Source organism: Orbicella franksi, chromosome 11 (assembly GCF_964199315.1).
Source record: "Orbicella franksi chromosome 11, jaOrbFran1.1, whole genome shotgun sequence".
NCBI classification, from domain to species: Eukaryota; Metazoa; Cnidaria; class Anthozoa; order Scleractinia; family Merulinidae; genus Orbicella; species Orbicella franksi.
This window is the reverse complement of record NC_138155.1, coordinates 17,136,155-17,163,879: the sequence shown is the minus strand read 5'-3', so window position 1 is coordinate 17,163,879 and position 27,725 is coordinate 17,136,155. Positions and strand designations below refer to the sequence as shown.

The 27,725-nt window shown below is 41.1% G+C and overlaps 2 protein-coding genes and 1 pseudogene across 4 annotated transcripts in view; 2 read left to right on the top strand and 1 right to left on the bottom strand.

The window, feature by feature from the left end:
* The window catches only part of LOC145503102 (52 kDa repressor of the inhibitor of the protein kinase-like), a 489,168-nt pseudogene extending 467,513 nt beyond the window's left edge, over positions 1-21,655 (top strand). The window contains exon 3 of the transcript XR_014051421.1: positions 18,118-21,655. The product of XR_014051421.1 is annotated as a 52 kDa repressor of the inhibitor of the protein kinase-like (transcript). The remainder of the gene's footprint in view (positions 1-18,117) is intronic.
* Positions 1-27,725, bottom strand: part of LOC145503083 (general transcription factor 3C polypeptide 1-like) — a 280,887-nt gene that overhangs the window by 219,884 nt on the left and 33,278 nt on the right. For both annotated transcript variants that reach the window (XM_081482517.1, XM_081482518.1), the window contains exons 5-6: positions 22,255-22,440; positions 14,744-15,080 (exon numbers count right to left, since the gene is read on the bottom strand). In XM_081482517.1, coding sequence (XP_081338643.1) covers positions 14,744-15,080; positions 22,255-22,440 — 523 coding nt within the window. The remainder of the gene's footprint in view (positions 1-14,743; positions 15,081-22,254; positions 22,441-27,725) is intronic.
* LOC145503087 (uncharacterized) lies at positions 2,946-5,021 on the top strand. Its single transcript, XM_081482524.1, has one exon. It carries the CDS (start codon positions 2,946-2,948, stop codon positions 5,016-5,018), a length of 2,073 nt encoding a protein of 690 aa, XP_081338650.1. The 3' UTR covers positions 5,019-5,021.

Sequence of the window (27,725 nt, the reverse complement as noted above, 5' to 3'; positions counted from 1 at the left end):
CTCCATTAAGACACAGCAAAATGCGTTGAAGACCAAGCTTGCAAAGCTTGAAAAAAGGAGAAGCCGCTCTTAAAAAACAGTTAAAAAACAAGACAAAGCACAAGCAGCAGTCAACCGCCTCAACGTGCATGTCACAGCAAAAAGAAGTGAAAGGAAATGCCATGGAACAAAGGTTCACCAGAACACAGCCTTTGGATGAGACGAGAGAGTGAGAAAGCGAGCTGCAGCGTGAAAAAGATCAAGTCTGGGATATCATCCTATCTGAAGACTCCACGCCCGCCGACAAAGAAGCGACAAAAGAAAGAGTTAACAATAAAGATTAGCAAAAAAACTGAGCAACGACGTTTCGGTGTCATCCTGGCACCATTTTCAAGTTAAAAAATATTTGTGCGAAAAGTAAACTAATTTATACCAATGGTAGAGGTGCGAAATTGAATAAATTAACATTAAGATAGCTGTTCAATGTTCATGTTCATTCCAATGAGGTGTCAAACACTGGTAATGAGTTCAGTGTCTGTTCAAAGCCTAAACAAATACTTTTGCGCGAATGGAGTCTGACTGTGTGTTAAGGCTCGGTTTCTTCTTGCGAATCCACAACATTTCGTGGATCAAGCAATCGAACTTTCCCTGACATTTCTTTAGGATCTTAAAGTTGTTAGTCAGGTCACCAACTGTATCAACTCGGTGTTCATTTTGAAGGTGTTTTCCGATGGCGGTAAATCGGTGTTCCTCAATGCGCTTGTAAAGATGACGGCTAGTGTAACCGACGTATTCTGCATCACACAGATCACATATATAGTTATAAACAACGCACTGTTGATTGATCAAAGGTGGTTTTGGCTCTTGTACTTTGAGATCATCGCCAATTTTACGGCTTCTGAACACCGGCTGTAGTTTGTGATCAAGTTTATTACTCAAGTCCGAGAGATGTTTCTTTACTATGTCCGCTGATTTCTGGTCTTTAAAAGGCAGGACAATGCGGTAGATATTCTCTGTTGGAGGCGTCGATCTTGTGTCTGGTGACATCACTGAATTAACGAAACGGGTGATGGTGGAGTTCACAAGAGAATCTGAGTACTTGAGGTTAGAAAAGATCAGTTTAAGGCGTTCGCATTCTGTTGAGAATAGTTCCCATGTTGAGGACAAGCGGTAAGCACGGTTTAACATGGTTGTAACTAAAGATCTTTTATAGCGGTTGTCGACATGACTTTGGTGGTGTAAGAGGAGACCAGTGTTTGTGGGTTTACGGTAAACACTTGTTACCAGCTTGCAGCCCTTCTTGCATATTTCAGTGCCGACAAATGGTAGCTTACCGTTAGATGCGATCTCCATGGTGAAGGATATGGATGGATGACAGTTGTTCAAAGTCTTCAGAAAGGCTTCTGCGGTTGGTATGTCTTTCATTGTGGCTAGTGTATCATCCACGTAGCGTCTGTAGAAGTCTGGCAACTTGTTCTCGTTTTGTAGCTTTTCCTCGATAGAACAAAGAAAAGTATTGGCCATTAGGGGACCCAAGGGAGAGCCCATCGCTACTCCATGAATTTGTTGGTAGAGTTGACCGTTAAATTGAAATAGCTGGTCCTTTGTTGCTACTGACAACAGTTCAATTAGATCAGCTTTGCTGATGTTCAGATGGTGTGTTTTGTTGAAGCAATTGTCAACAAAAGCTCTATCAGCAAGGATCTCGATGGTTTCTTGTAGTGGAACGTTCGTAAATAGCGAAGAGACATCATAAGATACTAGGATGTCAGATTCGTTGAGGCTCAGGTTGCGAATCTCATCAGCGAAGGAAAATGTGTCAGATATTGTGTAGCTGTTGATCGACAGGGGCTTCAGTTTATCGTTGAGCCATCTCACGAGGGCGAAGTTGTAAGTACTTGTGGCGGATAGAATGGGCCTCATCGCCAGTTTTTCTTTATGAGTCTTTGGCAGACCATAAAGATGGGCGAGTCGTGATCCTTTCGGGCAAACTGAGTCGGCAATCTGTTTTGGGAGAATTTTGCGCACGACAGATTCAAGGTGTTTCTCTTTCTGCAGTAAAGGGTGGTAGTTTTTGAGCGGTCGTCCACGCGTCTTGGGTCTCTCCGAACTTACGGCGGTAAATTTAGCTGTATCATTGATGGAAGATTCACTCAAAAGGCGAACATATTCTGCCTTATCCATAACAACTACTCCTGTACCTTTATCTGGTTTCATGATTACGATGTCATCTCTTCGTTTTAGTTGCTCAATAGCTCTTTGTAGCGCTTTCAGTGGTTTGGGGGCTTTGCACTCGATGTAGTTAAGCGCGATCGATCGAAGGGTCGCCGCAGCTAATTCCTTCTTATCATCGGATAATGAAGGCTCCATTTGCCAGAAGGCTTTCTCGAAGCTAGCTTGAATGTCCATTGAAGAGATGCGTTGCGGCAAAGAAAATTTCAAACCTCGACACAGAACAAGCTTCTGGAAGAATGAAAGCTTGTAGGAGGAAATGTTCTGGATATGTTTGTCCACATCGTGATCTTTGTTTAGCAGCTTCATGATTTTGTTGATATGGCCGCTCATCATTTTCTCATAGTGCTTTTTGCGGAGGTTAACCATTGTTCTCAGGATGCACATGTATTGGAGCAATGAACAATTCCGGCGTATTTCAACGTAGATTCCGTTAAGTTCCTTCTTCAGTGTCGCATTTTGCTTTACTTTTGCCCTTAGTTCTTCTGCGATGACATTAGTTGAAAATTGCTCGGAAGCCTTTGACCATTTCATATGCTTTGTTTGATCAACTTTGGCGAAGGTAGGAGTTAGTTCGAAATTCTGGCAAAGTTGAAGAAACTCGATGGCTCCATCGCATTGGATTTGTTTCTTGCTGCAGTCTTCAAGTCTTCAGTCTTCAAAATGCAACACTGAAGAAGGAACTTAACGGAATCTACGTTGAAATACGCCAGAATTGTTCATAGCTCCAATACATGTGCATCCTGAGAACAATGGTTAACCTCCGCAAAAAGCACTATGAGAAAATGATGAGCGGCCATATCAACAAAATCATGAAGCTGCTAAACAAAGATCACGATGTGGACAAACATATCCAGAACATTTCCTCCTACAAGCTTTCATTCTTCCAGAAGCTTGTTCTGTGTCGAGGTTTGAAATTTTCTTTGCCGCAACGCATCTCTTCAATGGACATTCAAGCTAGCTTCGAGAAAGCCTTCTGGCAAATGGAGCCTTCATTATCCGATGATAAGAAGGAATTAGCTGCGGCGACCTTTCGATCGATCGCGCTTAACTACATCGAGTGCAAAGCCCCCAAACCACCGAAAGCGCTACAAAGAGCTATTGAGCAACTAAAACGAAGAGATGACATCGTAATCACGAAACCAGATAAAGGTACAGGAGTAGTTGTTATGGATAAGGCAGAATATGTTCGCCTTTTGAGTGAATCTTCCATCAACGATACAGCTAAATTTACCGCCGTAAGTTCGGAGAGACCCAAGACGCGTGGACGACCGCTCAAAAACTACCACCCTTTACTGCAGAAAGAGAAACACCTTGAATCTGTCGTGCGCAAAATTCTCCCAAAACAGATTGCCGACTCAGTTTGCCCGAAAGGATCACAACTCGCCCATCTTTATGGTCTACCAAAGACTCATAAAGAAAAACTGGCGATGAGGCCCATTCTATCCGCCACAAGTACTTACAACTTCGCCCTCACGAGATGGCTCGACGATAAACTGAAGCCCCTGTCGATCAACAGCTACACAATATCCGACACATTTTCCTTCGCTGATGAGATTCGCAACCTGAGCCTCAACGAATCTGACATCCTAGTATCTTATGATGTCTCTTCGCTATTTACGAACGTTCCACTACAAGAAACCATCGAGATCCTTGCTGATAGAGCTTTTGTTGACAATTGCTTCAACAAAACACACCATCTGAACATCAGCAAAGCTGATCTAATTGGACTGTTGTCAGTAGCAACAAAGGACCAGCTATTTCAATTTAACGGTCAACTCTACCAACAAATTCATGGAGTAGCGATGGGCTCTCCCTTGGGTCCCCTAATGGCCAATACTTTTCTTTGTTCTATCGAGGAAAAGCTACAAAACGAGAACAAGTTGCCAGACTTCTACAGACGCTACGTGGATGATACACTAGCCACAATGAAAGACATACCAACCGCAGAAGCCTTTCTGAAGACTTTGAACAACTGTCATCCATCCATATCCTTCACCATGGAGATCGCATCTAACGGTAAGCTACCATTTGTCGGCACTGAAATATGCAAGAAGGGCTGCAAGCTGGTAACAAGTGTTTACCGTAAACCCACAAACACTGGTCTCCTCTTACACCACCAAAGTCATGTCGACAACCGCTATAAAAGATCTTTAGTTACAACCATGTTAAACCGTGCTTACCGCTTGTCCTCAACATGGGAACTATTCTCAACAGAATGCGAACGCCTTAAACTGATCTTTTCTAACCTCAAGTACTCAGATTCTCTTGTGAACTCCACCATCACCCGTTTCGTTAATTCAGTGATGTCACCAGACACAAGATCGACGCCTCCAACAGAGAATATCTACCGCATTGTCCTGCCTTTTAAAGACCAGAAATCAGCGGACATAGTAAAGAAACATCTCTCGGACTTGAGTAATAAACTTGATCACAAACTACAGCCGGTGTTCAGAAGCCGTAAAATTGGCGATGATCTCAAAGTACAAGAGCCAAAACCACCTTTGATCAATCAACAGTGCGTTGTTTATAACTATATATGTGATCTGTGTGATGCAGAATACGTCGGTTACACTAGCCGTCATCTTTACAAGTGCATTGAGGAACACCGATTTACCGCCATCGGAAAACACCTTCAAAATGAACACCGAGTTGATACAGTTGGTGACCTGACTAACAACTTTAAGATCCTAAAGAAATGTCAGGGAAAGTTCGATTGCTTGATCCACGAAATGTTGTGGATTCGCAAGAAGAAACCGAGCCTTAACACACAGTCAGACTCCATTCGCGCAAAAGTATTTGTTTAGGCTTTGAACAGACACTGAACTCATTACCAGTGTTTGACACCTCATTGGAATGAACATGAACATTGAACAGCTATCTTAATGTTAATTTATTCAATTTCGCACCTCTACCATTGGTATAAATTAGTTTACTTTTCGCACAAATATTTTTTAACTTGAAAATGGTGCCAGGATGACACCGAAACGTCGTTGCTCAGTTTTTTCGCTAATCTTTATTGTCAACTGTATTTCAAAATTTAATCTTATAAGAAAAGAAAGAGTAGCAGAAATAAACGAGGAGCTTACACGTTTGCAAACTCAGGTTAAGGAAAGAGTAAGGGCGCGGCCTCTCTCGGAAAGCATCAAAGAGATCTTCAAAAAATATGGAGCGACGGTGACTGCTGTTGCCGCGGGGGTCACAATCGGGGGTTGTCATCAGTTCAGTTACTAAGGCTTTGAAAGCCACCAGCAAAGCTTTGGGGTACAGACTCAAAGAAATAGGTGTGAAGCTTGGTTCAATGCTGCCGGGGCTGATCAGCCAGGTTGCGAGCCTTCGTTTCAAAACTGCGGGGCAAGTGATCAGCTATCTCGCCGAGCACACCTGGCTGCCGATTCTTGCTGTGGTGGCATTTTTATTCGAAAAACATATCAAAAAGCAGCCGGCTGCGGCCTAGCCGCAGCAAAGTTAATGCACTGCCATGAATAGCAACGCCCCTAGCCCTACCACACCTATAATGACAGCTGTTTTGTTGATTTCATGTTGCAGCATTTTGTCCTTTTCCAGGGGCACTGAACCAGTGCTTTCACTTGTGGAAGCAGAAGCTGATTCAGCCTGTGCTGCTTTGTGATGCTGTGGCAAGGCCCCAGCATGAATCAGGTTGGAAGGATGGCTGTTTGGCAGGTTGATTTTTGATGGGCCGCCTTCCATCGTTTTCTGGCCCAGATTTTTTTGTCTGGATTCACCTCATTGTTCACCCCCAGTTTCATTCCAGCAACAGCCTGTTTCAGCCTATTGTTGTAACCAGCCGTGCTTTCTGTGTTGATGACCATTCTTGCAGGCATCAGCCACACCCCGGGGCACACTGCAAGGTTGAGTCTGACCTTCGCTTGATCCACCATCAGCTGATACCTTTGAATGCTCTGAGACAAGTCTGGCTGTCTGATCACATCTTCCATCAAAACCAGAAACTCGCTCTGGGCTTCTTTCGCCCGGCCGCCTTCTCCAAGAATACTGCTGCACACGTTGACTTGCACACCCACGATGCTGTGTTTGGGTATGAAACGTCAGCTGTGTTTTGGGCGAACCAGTCATACTGGGCCACGGCATCAGGCTCAATGAAAGAAAGCAGATTTCCTTTGCTTGCCGCTTTGCCTTCATCACTGAATTTACAGAACCCTCCTGGAGAAGCGGTTCCTGTTTTCATTGACCCGTACCCTGTCAAGCCAATGTATACGCTTCCCAAGCCCTGGTTTTTCCCGTTGTGAAGTGAAAATCACTCGAATTTATTCCAAATTTGTCGCATATTCTTTTGTATGAAGCCACGTCATAATGATTATCAGATTTATTGAATGTTGGATCGCCTGGCAAAGCGCTTAATGCCACCAAGCTGGTACAAAATTCGCCTGACCTTAAAATACACGTGGAATAGATAAAAAGTTCTTATTTGCGGTGGCAGTGCCAGCCCGCTGTCAAAGATTTCTCGAGAAATTCCACAGCCTTGTGTCGCACAGAATACAGCAAAGTTGAGTTGTTGTGGCCAATATGACATGTGGGGCCCACCCAGCCACTTCTTGGATTCGGCCGCCGTGCTGTGCCTGAGTTTTGTTTGTTGGATGATTTCTCTGAATTTTGTCAGGAAGGTGTCTGGGGTCACGTAGATGTTTATGTTTTGGTCAAATATTTTCTTAAGGCTTAGCGCGGCTTCTGTGAAATCTACAGCTAGGATGGGCAGTACTATTTCAGTTTTCATTGGCGACAATTGATAGGGAAAGCCTGCCACGCCCATCAGACCGAGCGCAGCTTTCATTGACTGACTCTAAAAGTACCTGTCTGAACCAAACACGCTTTCAAGGCAACCTTTTCCTGCCTTGAAGAACATTTCTGCTGACACATTCCGCTTTTCATCAATATCAATTTGTGCCACGAATTGGTCTTTACCAGCATTCGGGAACTGTTTTGTGAATGCGGCCCACGCACTTGTCTGGGCTGCAGCTTCTTTGGCTTTCGTATCAGGCCTTTGCACCCATTTTTGAAAGTCCTTGAACGCGGCACTATCCATTTTGAATGTGCTTTATTTGTACAATATAATGGTGGTGCTTACGATTGTCACGTGAAATAACGGAGAAACTGTGTACTTTGAGGAGCAGATCCCGAAGGTACATTTCATCAGACTCCTCTCTTGCAGTTTGTACAACAGCTGGCACACTCTGAAAAACGAAGGTTCAGCTGAGTTGGGGGACAAAGATGCCCCAACTAAGCAGGTTTCTAAAATTCTTCCAGGGCATTACACTTTAGAGGGCTTGGCAAAAGAAATATGTGGCCTGTTCGCAAAATATGATTACAAACTGTAAACAGAAACAAATCAAACTGTTGGTCAGCTCGTAATCAAAAATTTTTGGTTAACACCAATTACCCTTGAGTGTGATTTAGCTCATTTGCTTGGTATTGGGCGGAATTTAAATTTTATAACATTCGTAAAACAGCTTACATCTCCAACAACATATTTTATTCATTGCGATCTGCTTGACAAAACCAAAAACTTTTTAAACGGGAAGAGATCAGATGTTTTGGCTAAATTTGATATAAAAGGCTTGCCTTATGCAAAAGTAAGCTACGATTCTACCCCACAACAGGTGTTGTGTGACTGTTCAACGGATGCCCATGTAAATAGCATAACTGTCAGCGTCAAAGATGAAGATGGCAAGCTCTTTGATTTCAAAGGCTTGCCCCTGGAATTTGAATTGGAAATTAATTAACGCTTTTTATACCATGTCGTCTGCAAACGTTCTGCCCTCCACTCCTCCTGAAAGCTCTTGGGAGCCTCTCTGTCCTGTACTGACGGCACCGGCTGAAAATTTCCATTTGCAAAAGATCGACAAGATAGCCAAAGTTTTGGACCAAGAGGTCGGCCACTATCACCTCAAGACAAAATACAAACGGGCAAAAACATTCATTAACTGGAGTGCTCCAGGCTCCAGTGTTCTGTCAGCACCGTTTTCAAGCACAAGCTTTGGTTTGGCTCTGTCCATTAAGTGGCGTTGGCAGCTGTTTTGCTCTTGTTTCTTCAGGGCTAATAATTGTCAACAGGAAACTTGAAGCAAAAATTAAAAAGCATCAAGAGATTAACACACTCGCCATCGCCAAACGTGACATAATCTGCAGGCTGTTATCCAAAGCTTTGAATAACAATGCCGTGTCTGCCCACAGGTTTGACATCATTCTTTCCGAGTTTCAGCAGTACAACTTCCTGAAGGAACAACTCTGAGCCAAGCTGCTTCACCAACCATCGAGCAGAAAGATTGTTGATGTTGACAAACTGGAGAAAGATCTCCGCAGCAAAGTTGAAGCTGAATTGATAAAAAAAATAACCGACCCTGCCGCTTCGAATTGACATTTGAAAACACAAAGTTTCATTTGCATATTATAAAAACATGATTGTCAGTTTCCACTTGATGGTGTTTCTCGTGAATGAATATTTCACACCTGAGTGGCAGAGAAACATGCAAGATAAAACACGCAAAGTTGTTGACGTGCTTTAGTTTGTTTAAGGCCTTCAGACTACAGCTTACGGTTGCACATTCCTCTTAGCTTCAGTTAAAGCTGGTTGCATTCCTCTTGGCTTCAGTTGACGCCATCAGGAATTTTCAAGGACATCACAAATGTTGAAGACAAGAGGAATTTTATTGGCAGATTTCTCTTTTTTGCCGACAGCTTGCTAGAATATGGCATTTCTTCTTGGCCTGGTCAATAAAAATGATACTTTTCACCTTTTTTCTAGGAAAAATCGGGCACGAAAAGCTGTAAAATATAGAGCTTCCACTAGAGTGAAAAAAATAAACAGCTGATTGCCCCAGGGCAAAATATTACACGCTCAGACATGCTTGGGTAAACCATCACCCGCCTCTGTTTACATTTCTTTTGACAAGAGAATATTGGCGACCTCTTGCTGATTCATCAGTTTCATCTCGTCAACAACATTAGCAGGTAAAAATAATGAATGTTTTTGATCAATGGGGCGCATGCCACTCCGCCAATATTTTCTTTCCTTTGTGGACCTGAAAATTTTGGGCTTCTTTCGGTTTTATTCAAATGGCCCTTTTCTTCTGCGGCCCATTTTGTTATATGCAAATAGGGTTAATCTTCAATTGCTTTCTTTTTTGTCAAGGCCGAAGGCTAGCCTCGTTATACCGATAGCTAGCCTTGCAGCCAAAAACCCTGCTTCAAAAGCGGCAAAGCTCCTTAAAATTTTGTCAGACTCTTCTAGCTTTTCCAAGCAGACAACTATGGCTTTGAGGCTTTCATCTACCTTGGCCGCCTTTTCGATAAAAGCACTTCTTAGTTTCTCTCTCTCCTCAACGTTGGACATTTTATATCAAACCCTGCGTCTCGTTTAATTAGCTTCTCCCACAATCCTTACACCTTTAGCCACAAAGTCCTCAATCCTTAGGTCTCAAAAAAATGGCGCCATCTGTCGAGAGCTCAATCTCCACTAGCTTTTCCTTGGCCTGGCACATTTTTTTCCCAAAACTATTTTTGCAGAAGGTCCTCTCAGTCTCGCTTTCACAGGAAGGGGCATTTTGTATACATGAGACTGCAGACTGTTCAATTGAGCTTTTGGCATTATTATTCACTAGTTCAACCAAAACTCCATTACCTTTTTAGCCTAATATTCCCCTTCATAATCTTTTTGGCACACGAATGATACAAATTGAATGGGCAATCATCAGCAATTCTATTCTATTCATTGGCGGCTCATAATTCATTAGCGCAGTTTTTGTACAATCACACTTTTTAAACAGCCATATACTGTGCGCCCACAGTATTCGCTCGTTGCTATACTAAAGCAGGTGCCCTGTTCAACTGAAAAAAATTCTGGATCAAAAATCAAACCCACGCGAAGCAAGGCATTTTATGACACAAAGATTTGCTTGATCAAGGGCCACAATCAAGATCTGGGTGGGCAATCGGACCCACCTTACACGCATGTATAATGGTGATTCTGGACTCAAACAACTGGGTCTCAAAGATGCCGAGCAAAGAGAGTGCGTCTTATAAGACAGAGATTTGCTTGATTCAGAATCACCATTATACATGTGTGTTGACATAAAGAAACTTTGACAAGAACAAAACTAAGTTGCGATAAAACAACTAGATCGAGAACAGTTCACATGCACAAATGAAATATCACACCGCAATTCGTATTACACGTGACAACTGACGGTGAATTTTAATTAGACGTGTCAACATGCCGTAAGGGGTTAATGGGATTCAAAAATAGTTTTTCTCTTTATCTTAAAAAGTAAAAAAGCATTTTTTCCCCAATCTTTTTGCAAAATATTTATCTCAGTCTTCTCAATTTGAACAGCAAAAAAAAAGAGTTTTCACATTTTTCGTAAAAATTTACCTACCATGATACCTTAACGTTAACCCAGGATTAAAAGTTAATCTAAGTTTAAACTTTTGTCCAATATATTCGCTTTGGTTTTAAAAATAATTTACATTTACAAGGCTAAAAGAGGTTTAAAAAATTAAAAACCCCAAATGTTTTTGACACCAGGTCATCATTAGGGCAAGTAAAGACTGTCCCCTAATTGTGTATTTAATATATCAGTTACACACCTTCCACTGGGAACAATTTTGCAATGTAGCAATGAACCTGTCTGTTTAAAGATGGTTTCCATTGTTGGATCATTAGGCCTTCTAGGATTCTATACTTTCCAGTGGATTGAGCCGTGCAAAGTATGTGCCAGCTAAGAGAATGCATAGACTGCGTGTGATCAGTGAGTGTTTTTGTCTTTAAGGTGGAAAAGGCTTTTGATCTGTCTTGTTTGCCACAGGATAATAAAAATGAACTTGGAATTTGTGAAATTGTTTAGTTTGGAAATGAAAGCTTTACTAAGGTTTTTCATTGTTATTACAGTAAGGGAGCTTAATGAAAACTTTGTTGTGTTCTTCAAAGAGGAAACTGGAAATTAAAACATCGTCTACAGGCGAATCATTTAGGGACCTGTTCACTCTTTGGGAAATAAAGCACTTAGTATATCCAGCATTTAAAAGAGATTTTTCAATTGTTTTGATTGCATTGTTAAAATCAGAAGAGATACTTTTGGCTCTGTGGAAGGCGGCAATGATACAATTTCTTTTCCATTTTGTGGGAATTTCCAACTTCCAATGTGTAGCTAATTTTCCCGATTTCTTGTAGACTTTGCAGTCAAATTGTTTTCATAACTGAAAGAAGTGTCAAGGAAATGGTCAGGATTTTCTTCCACAGAGCAAACAATGTTAGGATGGAAATCGTTAAGATGTTCAAGCAGAACATCGGGCTACCTTTCTTCTTTTGGAGAAACAATCATCAACATACCGATCATAGAATGGTAGGTTAAAGGATCGGACAACATCTGATTCCAATTTAGCCATGAAGATATTTGTGACGACATTCACCAATTCGTCTGTAGAGGTGGCCATTGAAGTGGCAGGTCTTTTTCTTCTTCTTACCCTGATGATGACCTAGTGTCAAAAACGTTCAGTGTTTTTTTACTTTTTCACCTTTTTTAGCCTTGTAAATAGGAATTATGTTTAATCTTTTCTTGTGTAAAATGTTTTTCACTGCTTTTGTTTTGTGTGGTTTGAGATTGACCAAACTCAAAACAGAAGGGCAACCAACATAAACAGAAACCTTCACCTCAAAGTTACAAAACTGAAATCAAAATTCTTGCTTAACCTGGCTCAGGGCTCCACTTTTAGGCTTGGCTAAATCTATTATTAGCAATTCAACTCCTAGATAGTGACATTTAAAAACAGCATTCCAACCGAATGTAACAAGAAGATCTTTAAGATCTTACAACCGCGCTTTTAAAAGTTAACTGTTTTGGTAGCATGAGTGACCCGAAGAAAAAAAAATGAAAAAAAGATATCGGTTTTGAACCTATTTCCAGCAAATTTGGCACACTGGAAGCTGAGAAAATGACTCTATTTCCGGCCATCATTTTTCAGCTCTTTTCGTCATATCCCCCCCTCGGGAGGGTTTTGTAAAGTTAGCGAATTAGTTGCAAGCCACCGTAATGGTGATTGCTGTCGGCAAAATGTTTATTTGCTACAAAATTGCGGCCAAATCTTTTGGAGATGGAAGTCAGGACATTTGTAAGGATACAGAAAGTAATTTGGGACCAGTTGCTGACTTGTAAGGCTGAAATTATCCAGAAGTAAGGTTTTTTTAACTTGAACGTAAGTAAGGCCACGCGGTGAATAAATTATCGGCTCTTCTCACTGTCTCGTTCTGTTTTTTGTTTCCTTCTCTTTTGGAGTCCGCCGAGGTCATTTTTTCGTCTAAATAACTTGAGAAAAGTTCAAAAAAGATGTTCCTCTTGAATTTTCAGCTTTCAGGCAATAATCCTGGATTTTTTTGACCGAAACATAGGTTCACTGGTTATGTTAATGTGTTTCGGTGGCTATGGGCGACCGTCGCTTCCTTTGTCGACTCAAGCAATGAAGCTAGGTTACAAAAAAAATCTAACAATATTTAGTTCTGGTTTTGTTCGATTGCGTTGAAATTTTAATATGATGAAGCTGGATTGTTAACGAATAGATTTTAATCTGCTGATATGAGGTAGCTATTAACGCTAAAGTGATATATCGCTTCGATGTCAGGGTTTTGAAGAGATTTTTTTGCAACGTGTAGGTTCAGCGTGATTTTGTAATCTGAGATTTCTGTTGACCCTGAAGAAACAAGGTTTGGCGAGTAAACATTACAGATTGCGTAATTCAAAGTTGGCCGAGTGGAGATCTGCGTCTGGTCTCCGACAAAAAAAAAAAAAAAACAAGAAGATCTGTTAGATCTTAAAACCGCACTTTTAAAATTTAACTGTTTGCTTAGCACTACCGTCGGAACGCAGTGCACATTCCAAAGCAGTTATGGGCATGAACGATATAAATGACACGATAATAACACTATTAACAGCAGCTTTCTTTCTTAAAAGTCATGATTAAATTTAATTGGTGTTTTCCACGAGTAAAGGGCTAGCAAAGTAGTCACACAAGTCATATAATTTAATAATAAAACTCTATCCCGACCGATGTATCGATTTTGGTCACTCCAGTGACCACAGATTGAAAACGTGACAGAAAATTGGCGTTACTTTCGATGATCTCATCATTAGCCAATTATAGGCCATCTTTCAGCTCTTTTCGTCATATCCCCCCTCGGGAGAATTTTGTCAAGTTAGCTAATTTAGTATGCAAGCCACCGTAATGGCGGTCACCGTCGACGAAATGTTTATTTGCTCAAAATTGGGGCAAAATCTTTCGGAGATGGAAGTCAGGACATTTGTAAGGATACAGAAAGTAATATGGGACCAGTTGGTGGCTTCTAAGGCTGAATTTATCCAGGAGTAAGCTGTATTTTCATTTTCGTGCCGAAAGCCACGTGGTGAAATATTATCGGTTTGTTCTGCTGTCTTGTTCTGTTTTTTCTCTTGGTCATTTTTGTGGCCTGCCGAGGCCATTCTTTCGTCTAAATGAGTTGAAAAAAGTTCAAAAAAGATGTTCCCATTCAAGTTTAAGCTCTCAGGCGATAATTCTGGAGTTTTTTGGCCGAAACGTCGGCTTTGTTATGTTCGTGTTTTTCGGTTGCTATGGGCGACCGTTGCTCCCTTTGTTAGGTCAAGTCTGGGGAGTGAGGTCACAAAAAAATTCTAATTAATTCCGGTTTTGTTCGATTTCGCTGAAATTTTAGCACGATAAAGCTGGATTGTTAAGGAATAGATTTACCTTCTGCCGATGTGTGGTAGCTATTAACGCTAAAGTGATATATCGCTTCGAAATCAGGGTTTTGAAGAGATTTTTTTGCAACGTGTAGGTTCGGCGTGATTTTGTAATCTGAGATTTCTGTTGACCCTGAAGAAACAAGGTTTGGCGAGTAAACATTACAGGTTGCGTAATGCAAAGTTGGCCGAGTGGAGATCTGCATCTGGCCTCCGACAAAAAAAAAAATTAAAAAAAATAAACCAAGGGTAGAACATGAACCGCGCTTGGCCCATGGCCGCGCAGTTAATAAAACTAAGCATAAGACCACAAGTACGCATTGCGGACCTATTTTTAGATGACTTCTTAGGTGTATATTACATTTTATGAGTCAAACAACTGCTCTAAAAGTTGTTCTTTCAAGGGGTAATAGGGGATCCAGAGAGTTAAAGAACAATCCCGTGACAAGGGGCACTGTTACAAAGCTCAACAATCATTTTGTGAGTCACCGAATGATCCAGTCAACCATGAACATAGTTATGCAACAAAACAACAGCAACAATAGTTTATTTACACCCCCTGAGGGGGCTTTTCAGTGACAATACAAGACAGCTAAACTAATAATTATTGAGTTAAATGATGTGGCTTACAATTCAATCAAAAGGGAAAGAATGCGATAAACATTAAACAATAATCATACAACATACAATTCATCATACAACAACAACCACCAAACAAACATGGAGAACGTTTGACAACACTGCAATCACTTTCCACATGCAATAATTACCTTCACTCCACATTGCGTCCTCTCCATCATCTCTATTGTCATCACCTTCATAATCATCATCAGCATCACTATTATCCTCCTCATCCTCATTGGCATCGTCAGGCTGCTGAATACAGTCAGTTTTGAGAACAAATGGCTTGAGCAGTCGTATTTTTACTGTGCAAATAGGATTTCCTCCAGCAGATTCTGCCTGCCTTTTCCTTTTCTTTGGAGGGCTCCAGTTGCTGCTTTCTGTTGTATCACAAGATCCTGGGATTTTCTCTTCCACTACATATCCTGCCTGTTGCAGAAACTGTCTTACCCTTCTCACACTCTTGACATTCACCCTTAACTCACTCTGCCAAAGCAAACAAGAAAACAAGAAGAGTACTGTTGTCAAACAAATACTTGCAATCATTTGACAACAGTTCATCATACACCTGTACGAGGTACTAACTTGTCTTGTTGGATATAGTGTCATAATCTTTGAACTGAAACTAAAGCCAAAGCAACAGATGACAATGAATATGAGACAAATTCTGTTCAAACTGTACTGAAATGTTGGTTAGCAGGCTATGACATCATTTAATGGATTAGTCATTCAAGTGGATATTATTAACCACAATATTTATTTAGAATGCCACTAGACATGAGATTTTTGCTTAATAATAAAATTCAAAACTTAATTACAAGCACTGTCAACTTTTTTACGCTAATAGTATACAAAAACTGATTAAATTTGGCCTTTTGATGATGGCTGATCAACAGCAAAATTGGTGGCGATCTTGGCAGACTAGTGGATTATTCCACCGTGTCTCATTCTGAAAACATCTCAAGACTCTGAGATAGTAAAAAAGATTTACCCTTACACATGAGTTCAGACTTGATTTAACCTTTTTCTATCAATTGGATACTTCAGGGATATTCCTACTCAAGCAATCAAGTGCAATGTACAAAGTTCTCCATGTCGCAAACTGACCAAGTCACAAAGTGGAATGACATTCGCGCCTAGTTAATGTGGTTGATTTGTTGAATATTCTTTCATATACTCCTAAAGGAAAAATTTATTAAGAGCAGTTGTGCAAAACTCCCAAGCTGAACATGGTGACATGGGTGACAACATTATTTTTTGTCTTCACCAATACAGTTGCCACTCACATCTTCAATTGTAAGATTGTTTGGACAAGAAAGTGACCTAGACTTTTCATTTTTTTAAATTTTTTTTTGCCTTTGATTTTTTCAATTCTTATCTCTTTGCTCCACTTGTTGACCTCCTACTGGGCTTGCTTCCAATTCAAGAATTCCTGAGAACGCATCATCAACACGGGGAATTCTTACCACAGAGAAGCCAAATCTAGTTGAGGAAATTTTTACTCATATTTCTTTTTCTTTCATGTCGTGTTCCCAACATACGTGGCACATGGGAGGTGCAGTACATCAGAGTTCACCAGTTTAACCAAAGTGAGGCACAACAGTCGCCAACTAGTAAGATCTATTGAAGATCTGGCTGGGCCGTTTGTATACCACTTACGGTAAAAACTAGAAATCAATAGACAATTGTTGAGTAACAAGAGGCTCACGGAACAACAAGCTAAATGGAAATGAATAAAACTATAAGAAGAGAAAATAGAAAACGACTTACATCTGATCTCTAACACCGGGTATGAAAAATTCCAAAGAAAATAGCTCCAAATACTCCAAGTTAAACTATGAAGGGCTCCTGAAACATGTGACTCCCAATCGACTGAAACGTGCTCAGAAATATATCTACAATGATGAAACACCTAGAGCGGCCATCCAAGAAACATAAATCAAACATTAACTAAATCAACGATGGTTGTAGCACAACGGAAGTGAACAATCTATAAAGGTCCAGTGTTTATATCTATGTACATGAGGCTGCATATTTAATGCTCAGTTGATCAGCATGACCCCATCACTCTGATCTGGGTATCATAAGAAAGATCTTTTTCACCTGTAGAACTTGAGTATAAGTGATGCCAATTTTGGTCAAGGGTCAGGCATCAATATATGTAGGTTAAGGTAGACAGCTGTTTTGGAGAAAGGACGTCTAATGCAATGCCTTGACATATTATAGGTGGTGATAGTTTGCTGTTGTTCAATTGGAGATTACTGAATTTCAAAACAAACTGCAAAACAGAAGTCATGGAAAAGATGTATCATCATGCTAGCTTTGTCTATGGTGCTGAAACATTGTGAACTTCAATAAAGCAACGGAAAACCATCAACCCCCACAGTACCTGTCAGGATTATTTTACACTTTTGTAGGATACCCTTTCTCAAAAGTGCTGTATACTAAACTGTAACTATCTAACACTAATTTTGGAGAATAGGAACTGTTCAGCTCAACTCATTAATATCTACCATGTGTAATGACTGGACAAAAATTTAGAGGAGGAAAATTAGTAGGTCACAACATTATGAAGAATAAATCAAGTGGAAACAAGAGAATCTACCACACCTCTACACATTACTGTATAAAACAGGGGTGTCATTAACATTTTCAGCAGGAGGGCAACTGGTTTTCACAGGTAGGCAAAACCTTTTTGAACTGAACTTCTTTGTGAGAAAAACTTTCCAGTAGATGGCCAAACCAGGAGGGCAAAATCATCCTCACAGCTGGTCAATTTGCCTGGTGCCCAGCTCTTAATGAAAACCTTGATAAAAACAGTGATGTCGGAAAGTACATAGTTATCCCACAAAGTCAATTTTGGCAGGAAAAAAGCTTATTTTATTGGTACAGTTCCCGGGAGGGGGGTACTCCCTTATATCAGCTATATAGGTATGTGTGGCTCCAAAGGGTATGGTTTTTCAGCCATTTTGGTCATGAATAGGGTATCGATTATAGCTGATTTTGGCCATTTTGGTCATAAATAGGATATGATTTTTGCACTCTAGCCTTGATATGGGTATGTTTTTAAGAAGAAGCCACTTTTTCATCATAATCGAAAAGAAAATCAACAAACAGCCTTCACAAATTATGTTTATGGTAATTTAACATTGGTTTGAACTAGGGAATTGATTATAACACAGGTCTGAAACAAGGTTTTGATTAAAGGGTCAGGTTATAAATAGGGTTTCGAATTTTTTGTCAGGTCATAAATAGGGTAGGGAATATCGCAGATTTTGGTCATAATAGGGTAAGGGTTTTGGGAGGCGCGGTGGCCTCATGGTTAATGCGCTCATCTCCGGATTGAGCGGTCCGGGTTCGAGCCCTGGCCGGGGACATTGCGTTGTGTTCCTGGGCAAGACACTTTACTCTCACAGTGCCTCTCTCCACCCAGGTGTATAAATGGGTACCGGCAAACTTAATGCTGGGGGTAACCCTGCGATGGACTAGCATCCCATCCAGGGGGGAGTAGAAATACTCCTAGTCGCTTCATGCTACAGAAACCGGGATAAGCTCCGGCCTGATGGGCCACTTGGCTCGTATGCAGACTTTACCTTTTTTAGGGTAAGGGTTTTGGGAAGCAGGCCACACACCCCTACCCAATTTTTCTGGGAGTATCCCCGCTGGATACAGTTGAACCTCTCCATAGGGACACCTCTCTAATACGGACAGTTTCCTATGTACCAACAAAATTCTCATACATTTCCTCTAACAAAAACCTTTATAATACGCAGGGGTGAATCCAGAGTAGTTTAAGTGATTTGCAGAAATCACTCAAATGTTTCCAAATATTTATGTTTGTTATTTCTCAGGTTCTTTATGTAGTTCAAGAAATCAATTATCCTTCTTGTTTCATTGTTTATTATAAAATAAAACAAAGAAAAAAATGTCATATCTCATTATTCCGTCGATTACACAGCAAATCTAGCCCTTCCTGCGCGAATTTGACAAATTTCCGTCTGCGTGCTTTCATCCTTTGTCGATACTTCTGAGATCAACACGAAAAAATTCGTTGTCACGACTGGAAAAAATGTGTACGCAGTGGGTGGGACTGGTTGGTATATGGATCTTTTCACAAATCACTCAAAACCCTCTCCGATTGGCCAGAAACACTCACATTATTTTGCCAACTATTCAAACTCGGTTTTGATTGGCTAACCAGGCCGCAAACTAGCATGGAAACTACTGACAATCCTATATAAAGGGAAGCCTCTCCCCGAAAGTCCTCTGTTTGTTGTTGTTCAGATTAGTGCAAAGTTCATCAGTAACTTGCTGCGGATCCAGTTTGCCGAAAGGAGGACTGCTCTGTGAACGATATCGGCTTGATTTTCAAGGAAACGAGAACATATTCAGACCAGGACAAGCTCAGGTTAACAGAGAATGTTTGGAAACCAGGTGAGTTATTTGAGTTCCCAGTGTCAGTGGAATGTTCGAATTCTAAGCGCCATTTCGTGTGGGGTTGGCTAACAAGATTTCCCTGGCTAGCATACTCTAAATATCTCAATGGTGCATTTTGTTTACCATGTGTTTTGTTTGGAGTCCAGTGTGGGCGAAATACGAATAAACGAGACAAATTGTACAAGTCTCCACTAACACTTTGGACGTCCACCATTTCACGTTTTACCAAACACGCGAGCAGGAAATGTGAGATGCATAATTTAGCAGTGATTGCAATGGAGAATTTTCTGAGAATATGAAAAGAGAAGCGGTCCCAGTTGATCAGCAGATTAACAACTTACTTCAACAACAAATCCACAGAAATCACAAAATTCTGAAATCCCTTTTCAAAACAATAATTTTCTGTGGTAAAAACAACATAGCCCTCAGAGGTAGATGAGATGATCCGCAAGATGCCAGTCTTTCCGGTAATTTCCAGGCACTGTTAGAATTTGGAATTGACAGCGGCGACCAAACACGGCAACATCACCTGAAAACTACACCCAGAAATGCCACATATATTTCTAAAACCATTCAAAATGACATGATTACAACTGTGGGTGCTATCATACTGAATAATTTGTCACAGGAAATCAATCATAGCAAACATTTTTCTATCATGTCTGACGAAGCAACTGACATATCAAATAAAGAAAATCTTTCAGTGGTGATCAGATTTCTCAATTCGACCAAAACAGTCAGAGAAGAATTTGTGGGATTCTACCATTGTGAGGATGGAACAACAGGAGCAGCTATCAAAGATTTAATAACTGGTGCTGTAACTGATTTAGGTCTTTCTATGGATGACTGTCGTGCCAGTGTTATGATGGTGCGGGCAATATGTCTGGCTGCTTGAATGGAGCTTGATCCCTTATTAGGACTGAACACGACAAAGCTATTTACGTTCACTGTATGAACCATAGGCTTAACTTGTGTGTCGCCGACACATGCCAATTACCACTTGTTACAAACATGATGGGTGTTGTAAGAAAGCTCTCAGAATTTTTTGACAATTCTCCAAAGCGACAGCAGCATTTGATCAGCAAGATTAGAGAATTAATGCCTGCTGCCAACCACTTTGTTCTGGTAAATGTGTGTCTAACAAGGTGGATTGAGCGCATTGCTGGTATGGACCGAATCGTGGAGCTTCTTTACCCAGTTGTGGCTACACTTGAAGACATTTCAATGAACAGAAATGCTCCTAGCCATGGGAACTGGAATCAAAACAGCAGAAATGATGCACAAGCCTTAATTAATGCAATCACATTTTCCTTTATTGTTACTCTTGTTATTGTGAGACACATTTTAGACTTAACCAGACCATTCACAGTTAGGTTACAAAAGAAAGCAATGGATCTTCTCAAAGCAAAAGAGGAAATAACTACATAACTGGTGTCTATGGTACAATTGTATTAACACTAATATCTGGACAAAAAACCATTCTTCAATAGTTTTAAGAGTTATGTTTCCACTGACACTGGGTGTTCAAAAAGCTGAAATGGTTTTTACATATTCTCTCATTCTGAGCTCATTGGACCACATCACCTTATACACTGATCTATAGGGCTGAAAATTCAGGTGTGATTCCAACTTATCAGTTTTGCTGTTACATTTTCACAACAATGATGTCTTTTAATATTCACTTATAAATCTTGATATTTTTTCTCCTCTTCCTCCTCTTTGACTGAGAAGGTTCCCATTGGAGAGTTATTTCCACTCTCACAAGCATCCTAGAAGCTTGGATTGAAGATTGCATTAGTGAAGCTTGTGTAAAAGGTTGGTGATCATTTCATTCAAATAAACATTTTACAGTTTTAAAGGATTTAGCACTGGCTACACGTGGCTACTCCATGGTAAAAATTGCCCGTCTCAATGACGCTTTCTCACAATATTTTGAACTAGAAGCAAGCCCAGTAGTAATCACTGCAGCAAAAAGAAAAGAAAAGGAGAAAAAGGGAAGGCGAAAAAAAAAAATTTAAGAAAAACCGAAGAGCCTAAAGACTTAGGTCACTTTCTCATCTCAAAATTATGATTTCTGCACATGCCCAAGCAAAATAAATAAAAATAGTAAAGTAAAGTAAAATCCTTTATTTAAAACACGATTATCGTTTAGGCACTACATGCTCGAGGGGTCGTGTATCTAATTAATTATCTAATTATCTCATTACTTACTGATAAAATGCAATGCTAGTGGAAAGAAAAGCATGCCATCATGTTGCAAATGCCTTTTTGAGTAGATTGGAGCTAATTTGGCTCATATCATGCCTGAAAATCTCCAAGATGTCCAAAAAATGCATTTTTGGCAGAAAGCTCTGGCAGTCAATGGGTAAACATTATTTTTGTTTGCCCAATTTACAGTTTCAAACATGCTTATAATAAATAATCACTGTGAACCTTTTGCAAATATATGACTTGTAAGTCGTAGGTCAATTTCTTCTTTAGGTCAGAATGACTTCAACCTAGGTTAATGTGTCATTGTAGGTTAGACCATGCCCTATCCTGGATCCCATATCAACCCCTCTAACCTGAATTATAACCCTAACCCTAACCCTAACCCCCTAGATCTTTTTTTAGGGAGTTTTTGTACTCACCTAGATTTGAGCAACTGATGTCTGCTCTCTACCTTCATCTCCACTAGCAGGGCTGTCATTATGTTTTGAGTCACTTGTTACTTTGTTCTCCACACCTGTAGCAAACTTGTTGCTTTCTGGGTGAATTCTATTGACAACAAGCAATTTTACCCGTAACATCAAGGGAAAATCAAGCATACTCAGCCATAGCAGGTGCTAAGGGTTACAGCCCTTAATGAAAGCCCTGAATAGGCCACACAATCTACACAAATTTACTCACATTTGTTGGTCTGAGAAGTTTGGTTTTTTTTCCAGACTCACCCTTCCCATTTGACACAAATTAACCTAGGTTGAAATTGTTCTAACTTAAACAACCAATACTTAACACAAAACAAGCATACTATACCATGGAAAACACTTTGTGCGATTCTCATTCACTAATTGAAGTATATAAACTGACTTATTTCTTTTCTTAATACTAGTCAACTCCTTAATGAAAGTTGTATGTGCATTTTCCATGTAGTAATCTGCAATTGCTGCCTGGAGAAGTTAGATGTTGAAAAATACTTAACAACACTACCTATTCATTGAAGCTATAAATGAAGAATACTTACAAAGTGTTGCTGTACATCTGACAGTAGCATTTCCTGACTTGGGGAATCTAACAATAACTTGCAAAGTCTTGAAGCAAGAATGTCATACTTGTGGTGTTCTTGTACATGAAATCGTTTCAACCTCACCACATTTGTAGTGAAATTTCTCACACATATCACTGAATCAGTTGTGCTCACAACAAGAGGCTGCAAAAATAATTTAATATCTATTAATACACTTGTCAGAGAATTCCTGGAAATTTTTTCATGCAAATTTTTTCATGTTTAATGTTATTCTTAAGTAATCATATGGGTTTTCTCATTCAATTTGGAGTTAATTTGCACTTGTGAGTTTTTCAAAAAGCTGGAATTGCACTCACTGAAACAGCTCATGCAATTTCACCTTTTTGAAAAACGAACTTGTGCAAATTAATTCCAAATTGAACTCAAAACCCTATGATAACCTATACTAATACGACAATAATTACATTCGGTTTTTTGTGAGAGCCAAAATAATCCAGGTCTCAGGAGGGTTAACAGCCACAGCCTTCGGCTTCGGCTGATAACCCCTACCTCAGCCTTGATTATTCTGGATATCACAAAAACCTCATCCATCCATTTCCAGGCTTTGCCCATAATTAACACCCAACTTTTTACAGCAGCCAGAAAGAATATGAAACACAAAAGGTAGCAAGAGTAAAAGGGCTGAGAAAAAGGAAAGGAAAGGAACAAGAAAAAAAATTCAGAAAGGGCAATCGCAAAAAAAAAAAAAAAAAACACAAGTCCAAATTTTGGCTTATGTGCATGCACAAAATTAAAATGTTGTACATTCTTGTACCTAATCTTGGGGAAATCAATCTTTTTGGTACAAATAGCTTTCTCAGCAAAACTAAGGCACATTTATTATCATGGCAGCCCAAAAAACTGATTTAACAGCTAAAAACAACATTTTTTTGTGAGAAGTTGGCAGTCAAAGAGTTGGAAAAGCACAATTTTTTATAAAACTTTCTGTTTTCTCCATAATTCTGTCCAATTGACCTATCTAAGTCTCTCACGAGCAAAATTTAGGCCAATAAATGATCATACATGTATGCATTTTTGGTTAAGTGACTGAAAAGAGCAGGTCTCATCAAATGGGAAACACTCTGCTACAAGGTTGTTTGCCTGCTTTCAGGCCTGAAATGCTTGAACAAGGCCTAAACAGAGCCTGACAAAAGCCTAGTAAAAAACATTTTTCAAACTTGAATTTTTTGATCAGGTGTAATTGAGGTCTAAATTCAGATCTTATACGCAGCACTAGTAATGAGGACAAGACGACCCAAGAATAGCAAACTGTGAACGGTTTAATGACAAAGACTAGAACTACAACACAATTGCAACAAGATGGCGATCTGGAACGCATAAGAGAGATCGAGCAAACGAAATACGCATGCGCGGCTAACAGCGCCCGCTGGTGCAACCTCATCTTCCTTAAAAATAAAATTAAAGCAAACATGGTCTAAGCCTAACAAAGAATGAGGCTAGAAATAACAGGGAGTTCGTTAACAGTTCTACAAGAAGCACAATGTTTCTGAAACGAGTGTTTGGATAAAGGGACAGTCTCCCAGCTTCCAAAAATCATGCTAACTAAGTTAGTCCAGTATGTATTCCTGCAAATACGCTGGGGGGCTGCGGGTATGCTGAGGTCTGGACTCTGAGATGGCAGGATCAGGCAAATCTGGTGCAACAGGCTGCGGAGAGGATGGGACTGGATCTGCGAGGCTGGTGTCTATGGAAGCAGTGACTCGTGGATGCTCGGCCAGATCTAGACTATGTGGATGTACAAGGTCAGGACGGGCAGATGGCGATAAACGAGGTGGAGGTTGTGCAGGGGTCTCCTGGCATTCATCTTCATCAAGAGTAGGAACAGGTGATGGGTACACCAGACGAGGGATGTAAGATGTAGCCCAGAGTTGAGAGCCTGTCAGATCTGAATGAAACACCACTCTATGTCGGTGCTAACAATAATATAGCAGTCAAGAGTAAGGGACTTATCTTGGTCGGATTTCACATATGCCAGGTCTCCAACTTGCAGAGGGGTTACAGAAGTGGAAGGGCTGCAGCTACCTTTGGCCTTTTTGCTGTACTGACGGTTGGTTTGGCGAGCTTGGTGCTTGGCAACGATGTGCTGCAGGTTATTGACAGGAATTTGCTTGTGTGTGAACTGGTTGTATTACGTCTAAAGCTCTCGCGAGAAAAGACCTTGGCCACGGAGTTGTGAGTTTAAACGGGCTGTGACAACTGCAAGGCTAAGTTCCATAATGGGGCCTTTACCAGGTTCCTGGTATAAGAGTTCCTCTTCGAGTTCCAGTACAGCTTTTTCAGCAACAGGATTTTTGTTGATGTTTTTGATGCGGCCAAATTCAACTGAGACACCAATGTGCTGTAAGACGTTTGTGTTCTTAAGTGAAACAAATCCTGGTGTGGGGTCGACACGTACTGCGTGTGGACCATTGAGGGGGTGTAGACCCACAATCAATCAGGCAAGGGCACCGCGAAGGTTGCAACTCTTTTCATCAGGTACGAGGCAAGACACAGTGTAGGCGGTGGTGCACTCTCTCAAAAGCAAGATGAACTGGCTGTAGCAGGTGGGCGAGTGGTTACTCTGATGACTGGCTAGCAAGGCAGCTTGGGAACTTCTGGAGTGAGGCACAGGTGTGGCAGGAATCAGACACACAGGTGATAGCGGTACTCATATCATTTGAAGTTGGTGGTTGGAAAGGTGGTATCTCCATTCAAGAAATCCTAGACAACACCAAGCACCTACCATTCACTAGCAGAACTGCCTGGTTCAGGGTCCAAAATGAATGCCCCAACCTATGTCGTGTCTGCGCTCAACTGAAACAGGGCACCCGACCATCCAAGAAACTAACATCAAAGATGTAAAGCGTTATTTTGACATCGCATCTATATAGAAGGATGGCCTGCTCATCGTCCAACATCAACTGCCACTCTTGCCCCCCACTGAGCTGATCGTGGTACCGCACTCTGTACTTGATGGTCTTACTGTACTTACTGTTCTTCACATCAAATTAGACCACATACAACTGAATTCTCAGCTTCTTGAATGAAGGAGCACATTTGGCATTGGGGTTCGTTGCATTCTGGGGCATTACGACTGGCAAAGTCTGAAAGTAGGTTGGCATTTCCAGCGAGATGTTGAAGGCGAACTAGGTATCTACTGACGGTGGCCAAGAAGGAGGTAATGCATGAGCTGGCAGAAACTCCACCTCGGCAAAGTTTCTCAACAACTTGAACACAAGGCTGGCTGTCAGTTAGGACACAGCCAAGAAGTTTCGATTGGATGATGAAGGGGCTAAAATGCTTGACGGCAGCTGTGATAGACAGTGCTTCAGCTTCGCACAGTAACCACGTAACCTGATGCTTGCATAATTTTGTCACTGTAGAAGCCCTCAAAGAGCAGGCGGTCTTGGCAAGTGACATACAACGTGGCTCCAAGATCTCGCTTGGTCACCAAAGTCTCCGTCACAATCCAAAGTTTTTTTATTTATTCAATTTTCACTGCAATTATATAACAAAGAAAAAAATCATAAACGATATTACAAAATAATAATAATATTAATAATTGTAATGACCATATTAATAAAAAAATCTTAGTACATAACAAGGCAGTGAGGAAGACTAGAAGGGAACTGACGAACCATACATGCTAGTCAACCCATTATGAAAATAAAATGTATGAATATATAAAAGCTTAATCATTTAACAAGCAATTTATTAACTATCTACTAACTAACTAACTAACTAACTAGCTAAGTTGATCAGAAGCATGAGGAAGGACAATAGACTTGTGCGAGTTAAGGGTTTCTTGGGTGGCAGTAAATTTTTGGCAAAGGTTGTCATCCCACTGAAGCAGGTTGTGAGATTGTAGGTTGGCCAAGGAAGATTTGAGTGGATCCACAAATTGGGAGCAGAGGGGAAAGACATGGCCAAGGACCTTGTAAGCACCTATGAATAAACGCAAACCTTTTACCAACTCAGGAGGAGGGCAGCTTGCTAGTGCAGAAATGCGATGGGAGTTTGCAGACAAGAAGCCTCGTGACCAGATCCAAACCAAGATAGTACTAGACTTGGAGCAGATGACAGTCACAGACAGTCGCAGGTGACATCAGTTAAGAGCTTCTGGTATGCGTGACCAGTTAGAAATGAGCTCTTGCGGAGTGTTGCTGCCACAACAGAGATCGTCGGTGAGTTTTGCTGCACATCCTTCCTGGAGGAAGTCACCAAGGACACGACACATCAATTCCTTTAATGCAGTCTGAGAACCAGGCATGCCCATGGCTGATCTGGTGTGCACTCTGCTGTCGCAAAAAGGGGTGGCAATGCACTTTGCAGAACTGGTTTACAGATGTTTTCTGGTAAGGTGTTGTCAGGGACAACAGACAGGGATGGAGAGCTTCTGCATTGGTGGAGAGATGATGGGTGGGATCCGACTGGAGGAGTTGTGGGATCCACAGTTGTGGTGTGATGTGCTTGGCAGAGGTGTTCGTGATGTCGTACTGTCTTTAGCTCAGTGGTGTTGTTGACTACACAGACTCTATTAGCCACTGTGTCTGCAATAAGGGGCTGAGGCCAGAGCTGTGAGACCTTGGAGCTTTTGTTGGACGGTGTGTCAGTATGGGCTTCTATGGCTAGAGTGAAGTCGGGGCCTAAGTCAGGGGGTACGTCAATTTCAAGGTATTCATCAGGAAGGACAACGCTAGTAGAGGTGGTCGAGCGCAGTACGTAAGATTGGGCACAATGAACTGCATGAGCATGTGGGCTGCTGGGTGTCTCTTAATGGTAAGAGACGACTTCTGAGCCTTGGATCAGAACCTGCCCCTTTGCTGGGTGAACCAAAATGTTGTTGGAGATCATAAATGGTGTTCCAGCCAAAAGGTCGCCATCCAAATCTGCTATGACAAAAGCATGGACAGTGGTGTTTGTCAGCTCCTGAGAGGGTGAGGTGAGTCTCACCAACAACTTCAAGTGGTGTAAGTCCATCCACTTGTAAGGCCTGTTGAGATGTTTTGACGATGGGAGCATCAATGTCACGGAGGCCTTGATCATGCTGGTTTTGGCATCGGTGTCTAAGGTGAGCTTGAGCGAGTGGTGTAGAGAGAAGACATTGAAATGGGGAGATTGTTTGTTGCTCAGACGAGGTGAACAATCCTGGCTGAGGGGTGGGGTGGGAACACTGGGTCTTCTGCCTCAGGTGGGCCAAAGAAATCAGTCACTGGTGTCGTCCTCTTCAACGAGGTCGCTGATAAGGCATGCTTTAGCAAGGAATGCACGATCTTCAGCAGTAAGGTAAGTGCACTTGCTTAAAGAGTGGCGGTCATTGCAGCCAGCCTGTTCGCACAAGTGGCAAGACTGGACCTGGTGCTTAGTTACTGGCTTTTGGGGTGTGTTGTAAGGAGCCCTCGCAGAAGGGAGTCTGAGCTTTGATGCCA